Here is a 16,242-nt window from a genome sequence, read left to right as displayed (position 1 = left end):
AAGCTGGCTCACTATTTTTTTCAAACTTACAATACATAATTGTTTATCATGTAGGCTACTCTTTAGCTGAGTTGAGTAGGCCTAGAGCAGGATGATGTTACATATATATATATATTTTATTAGAGGAACTTTATTAAAATTAAAATAGTTTAGTAAAAAATAAAAGAGGTAGCCTAGGCCTAACGTTACAGGTCTGGTTTGTGGAATATTATGGAGGCAATGCAAACAAACACTTTTGGGTAATTTATATGGCATTTGTTGCTATGAATAACATTGGGTTAACGACTTTTACCAAATTCTAGATGTAGCCTATGCTAGTTAACGAAAAAAAAATTAGAGGGTTAAAAAAAAAAAACAAAAAAAAAAAAAAAAAGGGTGTTTATTTTGTTTTTTGTTAATGTATTTATTAATATTTAGTTACATTTAGAGTGACACCGCCTATCTCTTTTTGCAACCACCGAGGTGTGTACAAGAAAGAGGGCAGAAGCATAGGGCAGAAGGGACCTTTCTGCAGACGCTGACTGGGATATCCACGCAAAACGGCGCTTTCCTGTCCTCTTATTCGTGGATACTGATACATTTGGGAGACTGCAGACGGACTGGCGCGACTTTAATGCGGCGTGTTGTTGGCGCAGACTGACAGGTGAGGAGTTGGCAAGGATTCACGGCGGCGTGTTAGCCTGTACCGCCGCCGGTGTATAAGCCATGCGCGATATCCTTCACATTAAGAATAAGAGGGACAACGAACGACATTGTTAGCTTTTGTTGTTCTGCATGTCAGTCCACTGAACTGGCCGCGTGAGCGAGTATGCGCTGTATGTGCCGTCAAGTAAAGGTGTGTCTGAGTGCAGATAAAGTGCTGAGGCTGTCACGTTTGGGCCGCAGACCTGCTGCTGTCACATCCAGAACCAAAGAGCTGGATGCTGTTTTTTTGTGTGCAGTGAGGAACAGGGCGGTGTCACCGGCTGCTCTGCCTCCTGCACAGACACCCGGAGGCATCACTGCTCTCTCGGCCTCTTACTGCACTTACATACAAAGGGCGGGTGGGTTATGCATAATGAAAATCCCCTATGTCTTCGTATAGCTGCCTATGTGATGTTGCTGTGTTATCCATTTACACCTCGACGCTAAAGAAGTGCCTAAAATAAAAAATATTTCTTACCAGGATCATAGAAAAAAATATCCATCCTATTGTGCAATTAGGTCATTTTTAAATGTTTAGTGTAGAATAGACACTGCGAGCCCCCATTAGAATAGTATGGATGCCACAGCACCATAAGATCACTTATAACATACTGTTAAACTAAGTTCCTGTGGGAATATGCTATAACGCTGTGCCACTGGAGTTGAACAAATACCAGAGAGTACAATCATTTAAAAGCACATGAATGCCAGCTCCTGCAGAAGTGTTGGTAATAAATGATCATTTATCCAGACACTGAGCAGCTGGACACACTAGAAGTCACTGTAGGAATTTATTGTAATTGGTATGTGTAAACTAGTGGATGTCAGTGTGTAATAGAAGTGAGCATGAGCATTTGTAAGTGTTTACATCATTAACATTGATCTCAAACTGTGAAGCTGTCTGGGCATCCTCTCCTCTTGGTTCAACACATCTCTGCCCACACAGTGACCAATAATGCTGTTTATTAAGCGCTGCATATCAGAAAATTAATTAGTTGGTCTATAACTTACCTACCATGTTTCTTAAATCCAATAAAAATGGTTTTCCCTTTTACACAATTTGTCAGAAGAACATCCAAAAAAACTTTAACGTTGGGCCAGTCAACAACCGATTGCATGTTAATAATGCTGTGAGATTCCTGAAATTTTAAAATGATTGTATTTTAAGCAATAACTACGAGAGAAACTAAATACTGAAAAAATCTTTGTTGGTTCAACAAATCAGTTCAACCTTCTTCTTTTTTTAGTGTAACATCAAGCAATTTAATGGAAAAAGGGAGCATTTCCCTTAAATTGTGGATAAGTAAGGACATTTTAGAATGACTCTCAGGTTAAATCAGCTTATGAACCATAAGCATTTTTCTTTTTTTGATCCAACTTTGTCAACAACATGTCCATCTCCTCTTCCTTCTGTCTGTATTCCAGCCAGCTGTACGCTGCCACCATAGACCTGTAATCATGACGGCAGACGAGACGATCAGCATCAAGGAGGCAGAGGTGATCAAGGTGATGCTGGACTTCCTGAACTCCAGGAAGCTGCACATCAGCATGCTGGCCTTGGAGAAAGAGAGCGGAGTCATTAATGGCCTCTACTCTGACGACATGCTCTTCCTCAGGTATGACTGTACACCAGATTCATTTGGCAGAAAGGAGAAGACCATAGTGTCCTGAGAGGGAAGATTCGACAGTTTTACAGACATTTGTAGCAGGCAGAGCTGTTTGTTAGGATCTGGGTTTGTTCGTGGGTCAGTCACCTCAGGTGCATGTTACCACCATTTGCCAGTGTTATCTTATTTCAGATTGTTGCGGTTGACTGCACCAATGTGATGGCAATAAGGTTTTCAGAGACCTCTTAAATTGTTCATTTGCTGCTTTCAACAGGCAGCTCATTCTTGACGGCCAGTGGGAGGAGGTGATGCAGTTCATTCAACCTCTAGAAGGAATGGAAAAGTTTGACAAGAAAAGGTGAGAGAAATAATGTGGGGCATCATTTCAATCAGATGTATGTTTAAGTAATGTCTTGGGTTAAGTTCCGGTACTGTTGCAGCATGATCATGTCATATTACTGACAGCCTCTGTTTCTTATCAAACACTCAACACAAAGAACACAAAGAACATTTTTAAATATAGTTGTCCTACCTAATTGAGTAACCTGTTTATCAGGAAACATCACTTGAGGCTTAATCAATTGATGTCTTTATAAAGTATATTTCTTTATACTGAGATTTGTGTTTCCATTCCAGGTTCCGCTACATCATCCTGAAGCAGAAGTTTCTGGAAGCTCTGTGTATAAATAATGCCATGTCTGCTGCTGAAGACCCTCAGAATGTACGTAAATATGTAATGAGGAAATTAGTGTGAGTATTTGCATTTTGAAAATAGCCTCCTAACAAAGGAAGCCTGGTGGTCATCAGAGTGGGCACACCGGTAGAAGGACAATAGCAGGGAAACAAAATGCAGTCACAATGCCCTCGAACATGGCAAGCTAATATCTCTGCTCCAATGGAGCTGCTCGCTGGTCAGTAGAAGAAGCCTGTGATTGAATTGAGATGATGATGCTGTGTGTGAATATGAAGCATCTTGTAAAACTTACATACAAACAGCTACATAATCACTTCTGCTCTTTGAATTGTTCTCATCTACAGCTGGAGCTCTCCATGCAAGCAGCAGTCAAGTGCCTCCACAGTCTGGAGGAGTTCTGTCCGACCAAGGATGACTACAGCAAGCTGTGTCTCCTCCTCACCCTGCCACGCCTCACCCACCACGCAGAGTTCAAAGACTGGAACCCAAGCACGGCACGTGTCCACTGTTTCGAGGAAGCCTGTGCTATGGTAGCTGAGTTTATCCCCGCAGACAGGAAGCTGAGCGAGGCAGGCTTCAGGGCGAGCGGGAACCGCCTCTTCCAGCTGCTCATCAAAGGGATTCTTTACGAGTGCTGTGTTGAGTTCTGTCAGGTAATGCAATTCCCTAAAAATGTAAAGGCTTACATGAAAATGTCACTGGCTGTTAAAAGGCTCAAACCTAATGCTACCTCTCCACAACTGTAGATGTACTCGAAAAGCCATTAAGATCTATTTTAATGCAAGGTACCTCAAAGTTTTGCATGCTGATCATTTGTTTCATATAATGTAATCTTAATTGCATATCAAATCCTGTTTGAAGATTTAAACCACGGTACCTTTATTCAAAATCATCAAGGCTCACACAAAAATGTCAGTCATAGTATGCCATAAAATGTCATTAAAGTCATAGTATAGTATGTCATAAAAAAGTCATACTATTGTACGCCATAAAAAATAATAAATAGGTCGTAATATAGTATGTCAAAACAAAATGTGTCATAAAAAAGTCATAGTATAGTATGTCATAAAAAAGTCATAGTATTGTACGCCATAAAAAATAATAAATAGGTCGTAATATAGTATGTCAAAACAAAATGTGTCATAAAAAAGTCATAGTATAGTATGTCATAAAAAAGTCATAGGATAGTATGTCAAGAAAAAAGTCATAAAAAGGTCATAGTATAGTATGTCATAAAATATCAAAAAAAATCCTGATATAGTAAGTCATGAAAAAAGTCATAAAAGGTCATAGTATAGTATGCCATAACAAAAAAATCATAGTATGTCATAAAAAAATCATAACAAAATGTGTCATAAACAATTATGACAAAATGTGTCATAAAACAATTATAAAAACATCATGGTATAGTACGTTATAAACAAATGATAAAAGAGTCATAGTATGTCATAACAAAATCATAATAAAATGTGTCATAAAAAACTTTTTCAAAAGTCATAGCATAGTATGCCATAAAAAAGGCATGCAGAAAAATAAAGAGAAAAATCTTTAAAAGTTATAGTATGTCATAGTATAGTAGGTCATAAAATGTCGAAAAAAGTCATAATAGGTCATAGCAGTATGTCATAAAAAAAGTCAAAGTATAGGGGCGGCCTCGCCCCATGTTGGCTGAGTCCTGCAGCGGTGTGGATTTGAATCCGACCTGCTACCCTTTGCTGCGTGTCATCTCCCCATCTCTCTCCCCCTTTCATGTCTATCCACTGTCACTACATAATAAAGGGAAAAGCCCCAAAAATAATCTTTAAAAAAAAGTCATAGTATAGTATGTCATTAAAAATCTTTAAAAAGTCATAGTATAGGGTGCCCAGACAGCTCAGTTGGTAGAGCAGGCGCCCATACAGTATATAGAGGTTTTTTGCTGCATGTCATTCCCCCTCTCTCTCCCCTTTGATTTCTTCATCTGTCCTGTCAAAAATAAAGGCTGAAAATGCCCAAAAAATTATGTTGAAAAAAATATATAGTATAGTATAGTATGTCATAAAATGTCGAAAAAAGTCATAATATAGTATGTCATAAAGCAATCATTAAAAATGTATAGTATGTCATAAAAGAATCTTTAAAAAGTCAATATAGTATGCTATGAAAAGTCATAAAAAGTCATAGTATATTGTATGTCGTGAAATAAGTCATAAAAAGGTAATAGTATATGATGTCATAAAAGATCATAACAAAATATGTCATAAAAAATAATTAAAAAGTCATAGTATTTTTAAGATTATTTTTTGGGGCCTTTCCCTTTATTAGATATTGACAGTGGATAGACAGGAAAGGGGGGAGAGAAAGAGAGGGGATGACTCTTAGCAAGGAATCTTAAAAAATGTCATAGTAGTCCCAAATAAAGTAATAGTATAGTATGTCATAAAAAATATTTAAAAAGTAATAGTATAGTATGTCAAAAAAAGTATCTTTTTTCTTTAAAAAAATGACAGTGTCATACAAAAATCATAAAAATTCATAGTATAGTATGTCATAAAAAGATCTTTAAAAGTCATAGTATAGTATGTCATGAAAAAAAGTCATTAAAAGGTATAGTATGTCATAAAAATCATAAAAAGTCATAATATAGTATGTCATAAAAGTCATTAAAAATGTCATAGTAGAGTATGTCATAACAAAGTCATAATAAATTCATAGTATAGTATCTTATAAAAAGGTCATAATATAGTTGTCATAAAAATCTTTAAAAAGTCATAGTATAGTATGTCATAAACAAATCATAAAAGTCATAGTATAGTATGTCATGAAAAATATTTAAAAAGTCATAGTATAGTATGTCATAAAATGTCGAAAAAGTCATAATATAGTATGTCATGAAGAAAGTCATAGTATAGTATGTCATAAACAAATCATAAAAACTCATAGTATAGTTTGTCATTAAAAGGTCATAGTATAGTATGTCATAAAAAAATCTTTAAAAAGTAATAGTATAGTATGTCATAAAAAAGTCAAAAAAGTCATAGTATAATATGTCATAAAAAAGTCATAGTATAGTATGTCATAAAAAATCATTAAAGTCATAGTATGTCATAAAAGAATCTTAAAAAAGTCATAATATAGTATGTCTTAATATAAAAAAGTCATAATATAGTCATAATATAGTATGTCTTAAAAAATGACAGAATGTGTCATAAAGAAATCACATAAAAGTCAAAAGAAAGTCATAGTATAGTATGTCATAAAAGAATCTTAAAAAAGTCATAATATAGTCATAATATAGTATGTCTTAAAAAATGACAATGTGTCATACAAAAATCATAAAAAGTCATAGTATAGTATGTCATAAAATATCTTTAAAAAGTCATAGTATAGTATGTCATAAAAAAGTCACAAGAATGTCACAGTATAGTATGTTATAAAAGCATTTCCCTTTATTAGATAGTGACAGTGGATAGACAGGAAAGGGGGGAGAGAAAGAGAGGGGATGACACAAAGCAAAGGACCGCAGGTCAGATTTGAACCCGGGCCGCTGCCAAGGACTCAACCTACATGTGGCGCGCACTCTACTGGATGAGCTAAATTCCACCTGTCATAAAAGAATCATAGTAAGAATTATAGAATTATAGTAAGTCATAAAAAAACATAACAAAATGTGTCATAAAAATCATAAAGTCATAGTAAAGTACCAGTATGTCATGAAAAAATCTTAAAAAAGTCATAGTTTAGTATGTCATAAAAAGTCATAGTATAGTATGTCGGGAAAAAAGTCAGAAAAAGGTATAGTATGTCATAAAAAAAATCTTTAAAAAGTCATAGTATAGTATGTCATTAAAAAAAAAAAAATAATGTTTCACAAAAATCCTAAAGTCATAGTAAAGAATGTCATGGAAAAATCTTAAAAGAGTCATGGTATAGTATGTCATAAAAAGTCATAGTATAGTATGTCATGAAAAAAAGTCATAAAAAAGTATAGTATGTCATAAAAATCATAAAAAAGTCATAATATATTATGTCATAAAAATCATTAAAAATGTCATAGTAGAGTATGCCATAACAAAGTAATAAAAAAGTCATAGTATAGTATGTTATAAAAAAATCTTTAAAAAGTCATAGTATAGTATGTCATAAAAATCATAAAAATGTCATAGTAGAGTATCCCATACCAAAGTAATAAAAAAGTCATAGTATAGTATTTCATAAAAAAATCTTTAAAAAGTCATAGTATAGTATGTCATAAAATGTCGACAAAAAGTCATAATATAGTATGTCATAAAAAAAGACATAAAAAGGTCATAGTATAGTATGTCATTAAAAGTCATAGTATAGTATGTCATGAAAAAAGTCATATAAAGGTCATAAAGTAGTCATAGAATAGTATTTCATAAAAAAATGTCAAAGTACAGTACATACTAGTCAAGTGTAATGGCGGTCCTCAGAAACATTTTGTGCGGCCCCTGAACGTGACATGAAATGCATGCATTATATTCTAATCATCCACAGTCCATTTCATTAGACTTCAATAGCGGAGAACATACATTGAAAAGGGTTCCCCCTATGTTATAATAATATGAATCTTTATTCAGACGGCACTTTTCAAAACAAAGTTACAAAGGTTGGTGGTCAGAACCCCTCTGTTTCTGTTTTCTAGAGTAAAGCAACTGGTGAGGAGATCACAGAGGGTGAGGTGTTGCTCGGTGTGGATTTGCTTTGCGGTAATGGCTGTGATGAACTGGACTTGTCACTGCTCTCCTGGCTGCAGAACGTCTCTCCAGGTGCCTTTTCCTGCGCCTTCCAGCAAAAGACCCTCAACATCCATGTGGACCGTCTGGTGAAGCCCAGCAAGGCTGGCCACGCCGACCTCCTCACTCCATTAATCAACCGCCTGTCCCCCTGCCCTACCTCACCCTTTCGTCAGAGGCCTCATTACCTACACCCCCCCCCCCCCCCCCCCCGGTTCCGTGGAAAAAAAAAAAAAAAGAAAGAAAAAAAAAAAAGTTTTCCTTTGTTGGGGGTTGGTGGAGGACACTTACATGTCAAAATTTTTCAGCATCTCAATCATTAAAATTAAAAGTTTATCTAAATGGTCCTTCACATACTTTCCTGTGATCATTGCTACTTTCTGATAATCATTTATCTTTCACAAACCTTACTTAAAACATGTAAGAAACAAATACAGATATCCTGACAGATATATATTAAGCTACACTTATTGTCAGCTAATAGCTGCACCTACTTATATGACATATTGGAATATATGTAATATAAAAAGTAATAGAATGCAATATTTATATATAATGTAATAATATTATACTCTATATTATATATAAATATAATCTCATACTCCCGGAGCTTTCTTAACAAGCTTTCTCCCTTAGCATGTGCATGTGGAACGTTAGATTTAAACCCAGTGGTAGATATTGTTGTATAACACAATTTGTAGCTCCATTAATCCCATTAGCCCTGCTTTAACAGAGACATACTGCATCATCCGTCATCTCCTCCTGCACAAAGCATATTATACTGCAGTACAGCAGTGTTGATGGATGCAATATATCTACAGCCTTCACCTTATGACTCATTTTTTAAAATGATAGTACTGAGGCTTATACTAAATTAAGGCTGTCAATTAGAGATACTTATGGTAACTAGTATGTTTTAGAGGGAAGTGGACTGAAGAGCAGGTTTTTACTGCTTAAATGTTGTTTTAGTAGGGTCTCCATGGCTCATTTGGCCATTACTACAGCCTCCGTTAGTAAGACTAAATGTGTTTAAAGTCCATCAAATCATCAGAGATGAACAGGTTTGACAGGTTTACTTTACAAGGTTAACTGCAAATAAAAATGTTACCACTAAGTAATACTGTAGATGGAGACCGTGCTCTGAGGCATCACATGAAAGAACTAGTGTAAACAGTTTGTCAGACTGTTGGATGTTTTCAGGTTCTCTGGCTCCACCTGCTGGATACAAGTAAGGTGCAACGTGAGATCACTACGATCTATGATCAAGTTCAAGGGTTTGTCATATTTTCCTGACTATAGGAAGCAACCACATGGGCTGGATGGACCCAACACCACACGCACACCTCTGGCTCCTGGAAAAGATGGTGGGCCACTCTGCAGCATGGAAACAAATGAGGTAATAAGAACTGCAAACTCTCAGCAGTGCAGTGTCTCTTACGTTTGGTTTCTCAGGCTGACTTGGTTTCGTGGCTCGTGTGAAGACTGTAAAAAGAAATAGTCATGGTTGTCTGTCTGGTCACTTAAGTCAAAGTCAAGATTTTCAGTCTGTCTTCCCTCCCAAGTCATTCCTCTAGATGTAAGAGATTTAGAGTCGATTCCCCCTGAACCTTCTGAACCACCTCATCTCCACTGCCTCATAAATCCTTCCCCAATTCTTGACCACACCTGTCCCAAGGGACACCAGCGCCTTCAAGCCCCCCCCCTGTCCCAGTGAAGAGGGTGGAGGTCATGGACACTGGAGGGAGATAGTCTGGTTTGATGTGCGGTCACACCCAAGATGGCCTGCTGCCTCCATCATCACTCATCTTTATGCATCCCAAGTCCCATCCAGAGGAGCAAAGTAGCTTGAGATTGGATTGTTTTGAGTGTGTGTGTGTGTGTGTGTGTGTGTGTGTGTGTGTGTGTGTGTGTGTGTATAAAGTGGTGGGGAGTGAGGTGAAGGGGAATATACTGTAGAACCGCTGGTAATGATGAGGTCCTTGAAAACTTTTTATGGGATGGATGATGGAGGACGAGGCCTTGGGAGTTGAAGAGTTGTCAGTAGTGGCTCTTCGGAGAGAGTTTGTCTATTTTTTTATATATATTATAATCTGGTGTGTGTGCCCTTGCGTGTGTGCTCTTGTGCGTGTGTGTGTGTGTGTGTGCGTGTGTGTGTGTGTGTGTGTGTGTGTGTAGTGGTAATTAGCACTGCCAAGCATTGAAGCAGAGAATACTGAAAGTGATAAATATTCTGTCATTCAGGTTACAGGGCTTGTCCAGGTAAAAGAAATCCTGTCAAAAAAAGCTTTTTTTTTCTACGTTTTGCAAAAACAAGCCTTAAGTGTGTTTATTTTTGACTCACTATGCACATATGGGTTTGTCCAGCGTCCTGACTCCACAGAGCACATCCAGGAGTATTACAGGCAGCGTCTCCGCGTGCAGCAGCATCTGGAGCAGAAGCAGCAGCAGAGACAGCTCTACCAGCAGATGCTGCTGGAGGGAGGGGTGAAGCCGCCAAACGGAGCCCAAAACAACCTCACGGAGACCTTCCTCAGTAGGTGAGGAAGTCATGTTAAAAGACTCAACATCAGTGATGTAATGAATGAAACCCAACCTCAGTGCTGCCTTGTTGATACGAAGAGTTCTTGTTTTTATCCAGATCCATTCAGAAGTTGGAGGAGATGAACGTGGGCATTGGAGACGAGGTGATGACACAGTGGAACGGGCTGACAGGGAACACCAGCACATCCAGTCCCAGAACCACCAACACCCGCCACGACCCAGACATCGGGTCGCCAAGGGCCAAGGCAGGTGCAGGAGTCAGCAGCACCCCGTTAGGGGCCGGAAGCCACGGCTTGCCTTCCCTCAGCGAGTCCCCAGTTCCTGCCAGTCAGAGGTTAGAGCCTTCCGAGTGTGTGGTCATGTCATTATCACACCACTCCCACAACTGCTGGCATACTTGGCTTAAGTTTCGATAGGATAATCATATACAGTCTATGGGTAATTTGATGTTGACTAGTTATCTTCAAATAACAGTTTTAACATTATATATTGATTTAATATTCAACAGTAAGCAGGACACAATCCAGTGTCGCTCTGCAGCATTTAAAAATGCTGATCTTTATATTAAAGAATCACTATCAATTATGAAAAAATAAATTAAACTAGTACAGAATGAATTTACTTTTCTAGCTGTGTGTGTGTGTGTGTGTGTGTGTGTGTGTGTGTGTGTGTGTGTGTGTGTGTGTGTGTGTTTTATTATCAGTGCTGAGAGGATCCGAGGGTCTTGTCCCACAGTCCAAGATGATTCTGGCTGCTCTGCGACACGTAACTCCCAAGAGGTACAGCAAACTGCTTAAGTATTTTTTTTAATATTATTTCTATAGCTAATTTAATATTAGTAGGCCCTTTGTTTCTCTGTAACCACCTAAACCTTTGACATTCCAACTAAATGCTAGATACACGTGTTTGACCTGTTTCCCAAGGTTAGCCCGAAGGGCATTTGTGTTTTTAAAAATCTATGCTGATGTACACGTAGATCAGAGTTCAAAGGATTATCTTTCTGATTGTGTACAGCCGGGGAAGTCCAAAGCACAGTTTGTTAAAGTGAACCAGCTCGAGGACACACAGGCGGTGCGTGCAGTGGCCTTCCATCCCTCTGGAGCGCTCTATGCTGTCGGCTCCAACTCAAAAACCCTGAGAGTCTGTGGCTACCCAGAAACCCTGACCACCAGGTAGAAGCCATTCACAGGCACCTACAAATCCAAACTATGAGATATTCTTACAAGGTGATAGATGATGTATGTACTAGACACACAGAAACTAGACACAGAAAACTAACCAGCCAAATAAGTGTTTTAACTTAACTTGTGGTGGCAGCATGGGGATTACTGTAAATGTGCATGCAAGTAATTTAACAAAAATGTAATTCATACACAAAAGAAGTAATAAAGGAAACCAAAAAAAGCGAGGCAAGCTCTCACCTTTGACATTTCTTTTGAGACAATTATTGAGCAATTTTGATCATTAGCAAGGAGAGCAAAAAGGAGAAAATGTGTTCAATTTTATTTGCATGTTAAAGCAGAATGTTTGAACTTCAACAATATTCTGTTGATAAGAACAAATGAAGAGAAACACGCTGAAGACTGTACCAGCATTTTGTAAGACGCACACAAAAAAACAAACATGTTTTTGACCAAACAAAACTGAAAAATGCGGTTGTTCACACATACAAAAGTCAGTGAATGAAGTTCAATTCTTCCCACAATTATATCATTTTAAAATGCACTCCTTCCTACACATTTCTTAGTCTGCCTTTGTATTTTCTTGGCCCTTTCAGTGGTTCTGGTGCAGTCAAGCAGCCGGCGGTGCGCTTCAGGAGGAACAAACACCACAAGGGCTCAATCTACTGTGTAGCCTGGAGCCACTGTGGACAACTGTTGGCTACTGGCTCCAACGATAAATATGTCAAAGTCTTGCCTTTCAATGCAGACAGCTGCAATGCCACAGGTATTCTATGTGTTTTAATAATGTCTAATGTGTTTAAGTAATGTTTTTCGCAGCCACTTACCTTGAACAGATTACCTTGAAGAGAAAAGACCTATGTTTGAATAATCACTGACATGCCTATAAGCATTTTTCTACCTCTGAAAAAAAAAGGTTGAGGTTGAGCTTCTGTTGTGGTCAAAGTGATTTGGTCAAAATAAAAAAGCAGAACAAATGAAATGCGGTTTCAAAAAGAATAATTGAGATACTCAATTGGAAATTGAGGTAATGCCTTTGCCTTTTTAATTGCCTCTGATTCAGGCCCAGACCTGGAGTTCAGCATGCATGACGGTACCATCAGGGACCTGGCCTTCATGGAGGGCCCCGAGAGTGGAGGATCCATCTTGATCAGTGCCGGGGCCGGAGACTGTAACATCTACACAACAGACTGTCAGAGAGGACAAGGCCTTCACGCCCTGAGTGGACACACTGGTACGTTAGCCACAGCTCTTCCCCTTGTGGAAGAAACAGTTTTGAGGAAACTCTCAGGTTTTTAAATCAGTTTGCAGACATGGTGAATCATCATTATTATTTCTAAATTGTTCCCTAATGAGAAACAAACCGTACAGTACCACAAGATATAAACGGGGCTTGTAAACACAGCAACTCAGTACAACAAGGTAAAGATACAGTGTTTAAGACGTCACCGTTTGGTTTGAACAGGTCACATTCTGACTCTGTACACGTGGGGAGGGTGGATGATCGCCTCTGGCTCCCAGGATAAGACCGTGCGGTTCTGGGACCTGCGGGTGCCAAGCTGCGTCCGGGTGGTGGGCACAACTCTGCACGGCTCAGGTGAGTTGCATCGTGACTCTCATTAGGGCGCATTCTTGATGTGGCTGCTACAGGTCAGTGTAGTACCCCAGTTGACCCACAAGAAGGCACTAATGCTTCCTGAAGATTTCTGGAACACGGCACAGCTGCCAGTAACTGAACATATTGCAAATTAGACACTTCCAATCAGTCAAAGTTAACGTCATTTTCCCATAGATTAAAAAAAATAAATAAAAAAATACTAAACAAAGAGTAGCAGTGGGTGCTCATTGAGATAAACAAATCCCTAGTGCTGTTTTTTTTCAGTGTAAATCTTGTTAAAGAAACAACTAATAGTAGGCAGTCAATTTTAGGCTGCAGCATCCATCTTTACTTATTACCACTCTGTCTCACGCAGGGAGCGCAGTTGCTTCGGTGGCCGTGGATCCCAGCGGCCGCCTGCTGGCCACAGGTCAGGAGGACAGTACCTGCATGTTGTATGACATCAGAGGAGGCCGCATAGTCCAGACATACCGGCCCCACGGCAGTGACATCCGCTCGGTGCGCTTCTCACCTGGAGCCCATCATCTCCTCACCGGCTCTTACGACAACAAAATCATCATCAGTGACCTGCAAGGTAGCAACGCCTACACGGGGAGAGAAAAAAAGCTTCATATATTGTGTACAGTACGTGTAACAAAATACACATACTGTACACAAAGGGTTAAAGATGAATCATTTGGTGGCCTGGTTGGCTCAGTGGGTAGAGCAGGCGCACATATATTTAGAGGTTTATGCCTCGACGCAGAGGTCCAGGTTTCGACTCTGACCTGTGACGATTTCCTGCATGTCTTCCCCCTCTCTCTCCCCTTTATCACCTGTCCTGTCCATTAAAGGCGGAAAAGCCCCCCAAAATAAAAAAGAAATCTTAAAAAAAAAAATTAGAAAGTTGAATCATTTGAATTCCTTTTTAGATTATAAAATCCTATTTGAAAAGGTTAAACTTGCTTGATGACCCATTATTTCATGTTTTAAGAGTTCCACCTATTTAAAGTACAAATGTAATAGCATGTTTAATTAAAATGGTGCCTGCAGTGTAAAAACAATAGCGTCATGAGAAATGTTGCTTTCAAGTCCCACTTTCTATTGAAAGTCATATACTTGCATTAATCTGTTGATTTGTTCTCCATGTTAATGCAACGCAATGCTGTCAGTGTCTGATGGTTAGATCCCACGTTTTTTTTCCTCCAACCCCAGGTGACCTAACAAAGCCCCTCCCTCAGACGGTGGCAGGGGAGCACTGGGACAAGGTGATCCAGTGTAGGTGGCACCCCCATGACCGGACCTTCATCTCCTCCTCTGCAGATCGAACTGTCGTCCTCTGGGCACCAGGCCCCTGAACTATTCACTGGAGAAACTCTGGTTATCAGCAGCAGCAGGAAACACAAGAAGAACACAGTGGCCGCACATCGTGTGTGTGTGTGTGTGTGTGTGTGTGTGTGTGTGTGTGTGTGTGTGTGTGTGTGTGTGTGTGTGTGTGTGTGTGTGTGGGGGGGGGGGGGGGGGGGGGGTGGGGGGGGGTGTGTGTGGGGGGGGGGGGGGAAGTGATGGTTGGTTGTGTGTGTGTGTGTGTGTGTGTGTGTGTGTGTGTGTGTGTGTGTGTGTGTGTGTGTGTGTGTGTGTGTGTGTGTGTGTGTGTGTGTGTGTGTGTGTGTGAAAGCAGATGCATCATTCTAAAAATGTGTGTATTTAAAAGGTAAACAAATTAAAGGAAACTAATAAGAACATTTTGCAAACACTGATAAAAGAGGAAACATGGAACTTTAGAGTTAAGAATTCATGTGCGGTCCAGTACCAATTTAGTGTGTGTGTCTGTTTGCTTAATACCTTTTTTGGCTTGTGTAGGTATAAAGCATAAACATGAACCCTTTGGAGCCTACAAAGATGTAGTTGGCAAATATGTACTTTGAATATAGAGATAACTGATAATGCCTGACTGTATTGAAAGGCATGAGTAAGTTCCCCGCAAGCACACCGTCAAGTTTATCTATTTTTTCACACAAACTTTTTTCCAAACTACATTTTAGTCAGCTTTAGTTAGAACGTGGTACACACATGAAGGTCACTTCAGAAGGTATGTAGAGTTTGGTGCAACATAAAGCAGTTGCTGTCTCTAGAATTTTTATAGGAAGCAGTGAGCTGGACTGTTCATGTTGTGGAAAGAAGCCATGTTTGGTTATGCATATCATAATGTGCCTTTTTGTAACATTTGTGGATGGTTTTGGATGTGTGAATAGATTAAGAGATGTATTTATTTATTTGCAGCTTTATTTTGGTATTTACTCAAATGCCTTGTCCTCTGTAAATTATTTTAATGTCACCGTAATGCAGAAAATGAATCACCCATTGGTATATGTGCACATTTGTATAAATTCCCAAAGTGTTTTTCGATACATCTGTTACTATTGTGAGAGTAATTAACGCTTAACACAAATGCTGAATAATACACAGTATGTCCAGGTTTGGCATTTAAGTGGTGACGAGTCATTTTTAAATGGGTCTCAGACCAAAAATTTCATTTTATTGTTGCGTTCAGCACAAACTAAATAGATACCTTGCAACATGGGAATGTGTAAGTGTTTGTTCTGAAGTTTTAGAAACCTGTTTTTGTAGATTCTGGTATCAGCTGATCATTTGACGTGTAACTCCCCAGTGCTGGCTCAGTTCAGGGTGATTTCAAAGGATGAGCACAGTAAAAGCAAAGCTTAGGGTGAGGAGAAATAAGAGTAGTTGTGGAAGAGCTCAATTAGCTCCTCATATCACATTATTTATATTAAACTGGATTTTATCACTGGATTTATATCCCCAAAACAACAGATTTTTAAAACAAAATTATCAAAGAAATGACAGAAAATGTTAGCAGGCTAAAGCCAAGTCTATGGTAATGAGGCACTTTAAAGTGAGGGATGCTGCTGGACTGCCCAATGTGAAATGACAAATCAAGTCAGCTCTTTAAATTTTAAAAACAAGGCTCTGATTTTATCTTCACTTTTACTGAGCACCTATGCACACACCTGATGGATGTGAGAGAGAACAGGATATTATGCACATATTTTACATTATCGGTGGCTCACATTGGCAAATTCTGTCATTTAAAACCTGTGCCGTTTAAAGCAATGTTTGCGCACACAAATGTTTAATGATGGAACTGCCAAGGGGTCAGTGGGGTGCAAACTGTTAAAAT

The 16,242-nt window shown here is 38.9% G+C and overlaps 1 protein-coding gene across 1 annotated transcript; it reads left to right on the top strand.

Annotated features, from left to right (window-relative positions):
• Positions 1–476: 476 nt before the first annotated feature.
• On the top strand, positions 477–14,518 carry LOC120565629 (WD repeat-containing protein 47-like). Its single transcript, XM_039811533.1, has 16 exons — positions 477–643; positions 2,110–2,300; positions 2,566–2,649; positions 2,928–3,012; positions 3,330–3,638; positions 7,631–7,914; positions 8,922–9,117; positions 10,086–10,258; positions 10,360–10,596; positions 10,966–11,041; positions 11,277–11,434; positions 12,040–12,209; positions 12,507–12,677; positions 12,909–13,040; positions 13,417–13,635; positions 14,256–14,518. Exons 2-16 carry the CDS (start codon positions 2,143–2,145, stop codon positions 14,396–14,398), a joined length of 2,595 nt encoding a protein of 864 aa, XP_039667467.1. The 5' UTR covers positions 477–643; positions 2,110–2,142; the 3' UTR covers positions 14,399–14,518.
• The last annotated feature ends 1,724 nt before the right edge of the window (positions 14,519–16,242 follow it).

The sequence above is a fragment of the Perca fluviatilis genome, chromosome 9, assembly GCF_010015445.1.
Source record: "Perca fluviatilis chromosome 9, GENO_Pfluv_1.0, whole genome shotgun sequence".
Taxonomy (NCBI): Eukaryota; Metazoa; Chordata; class Actinopteri; order Perciformes; family Percidae; genus Perca; species Perca fluviatilis.
This window is presented reverse-complemented; position numbering and strand designations above follow the sequence as displayed.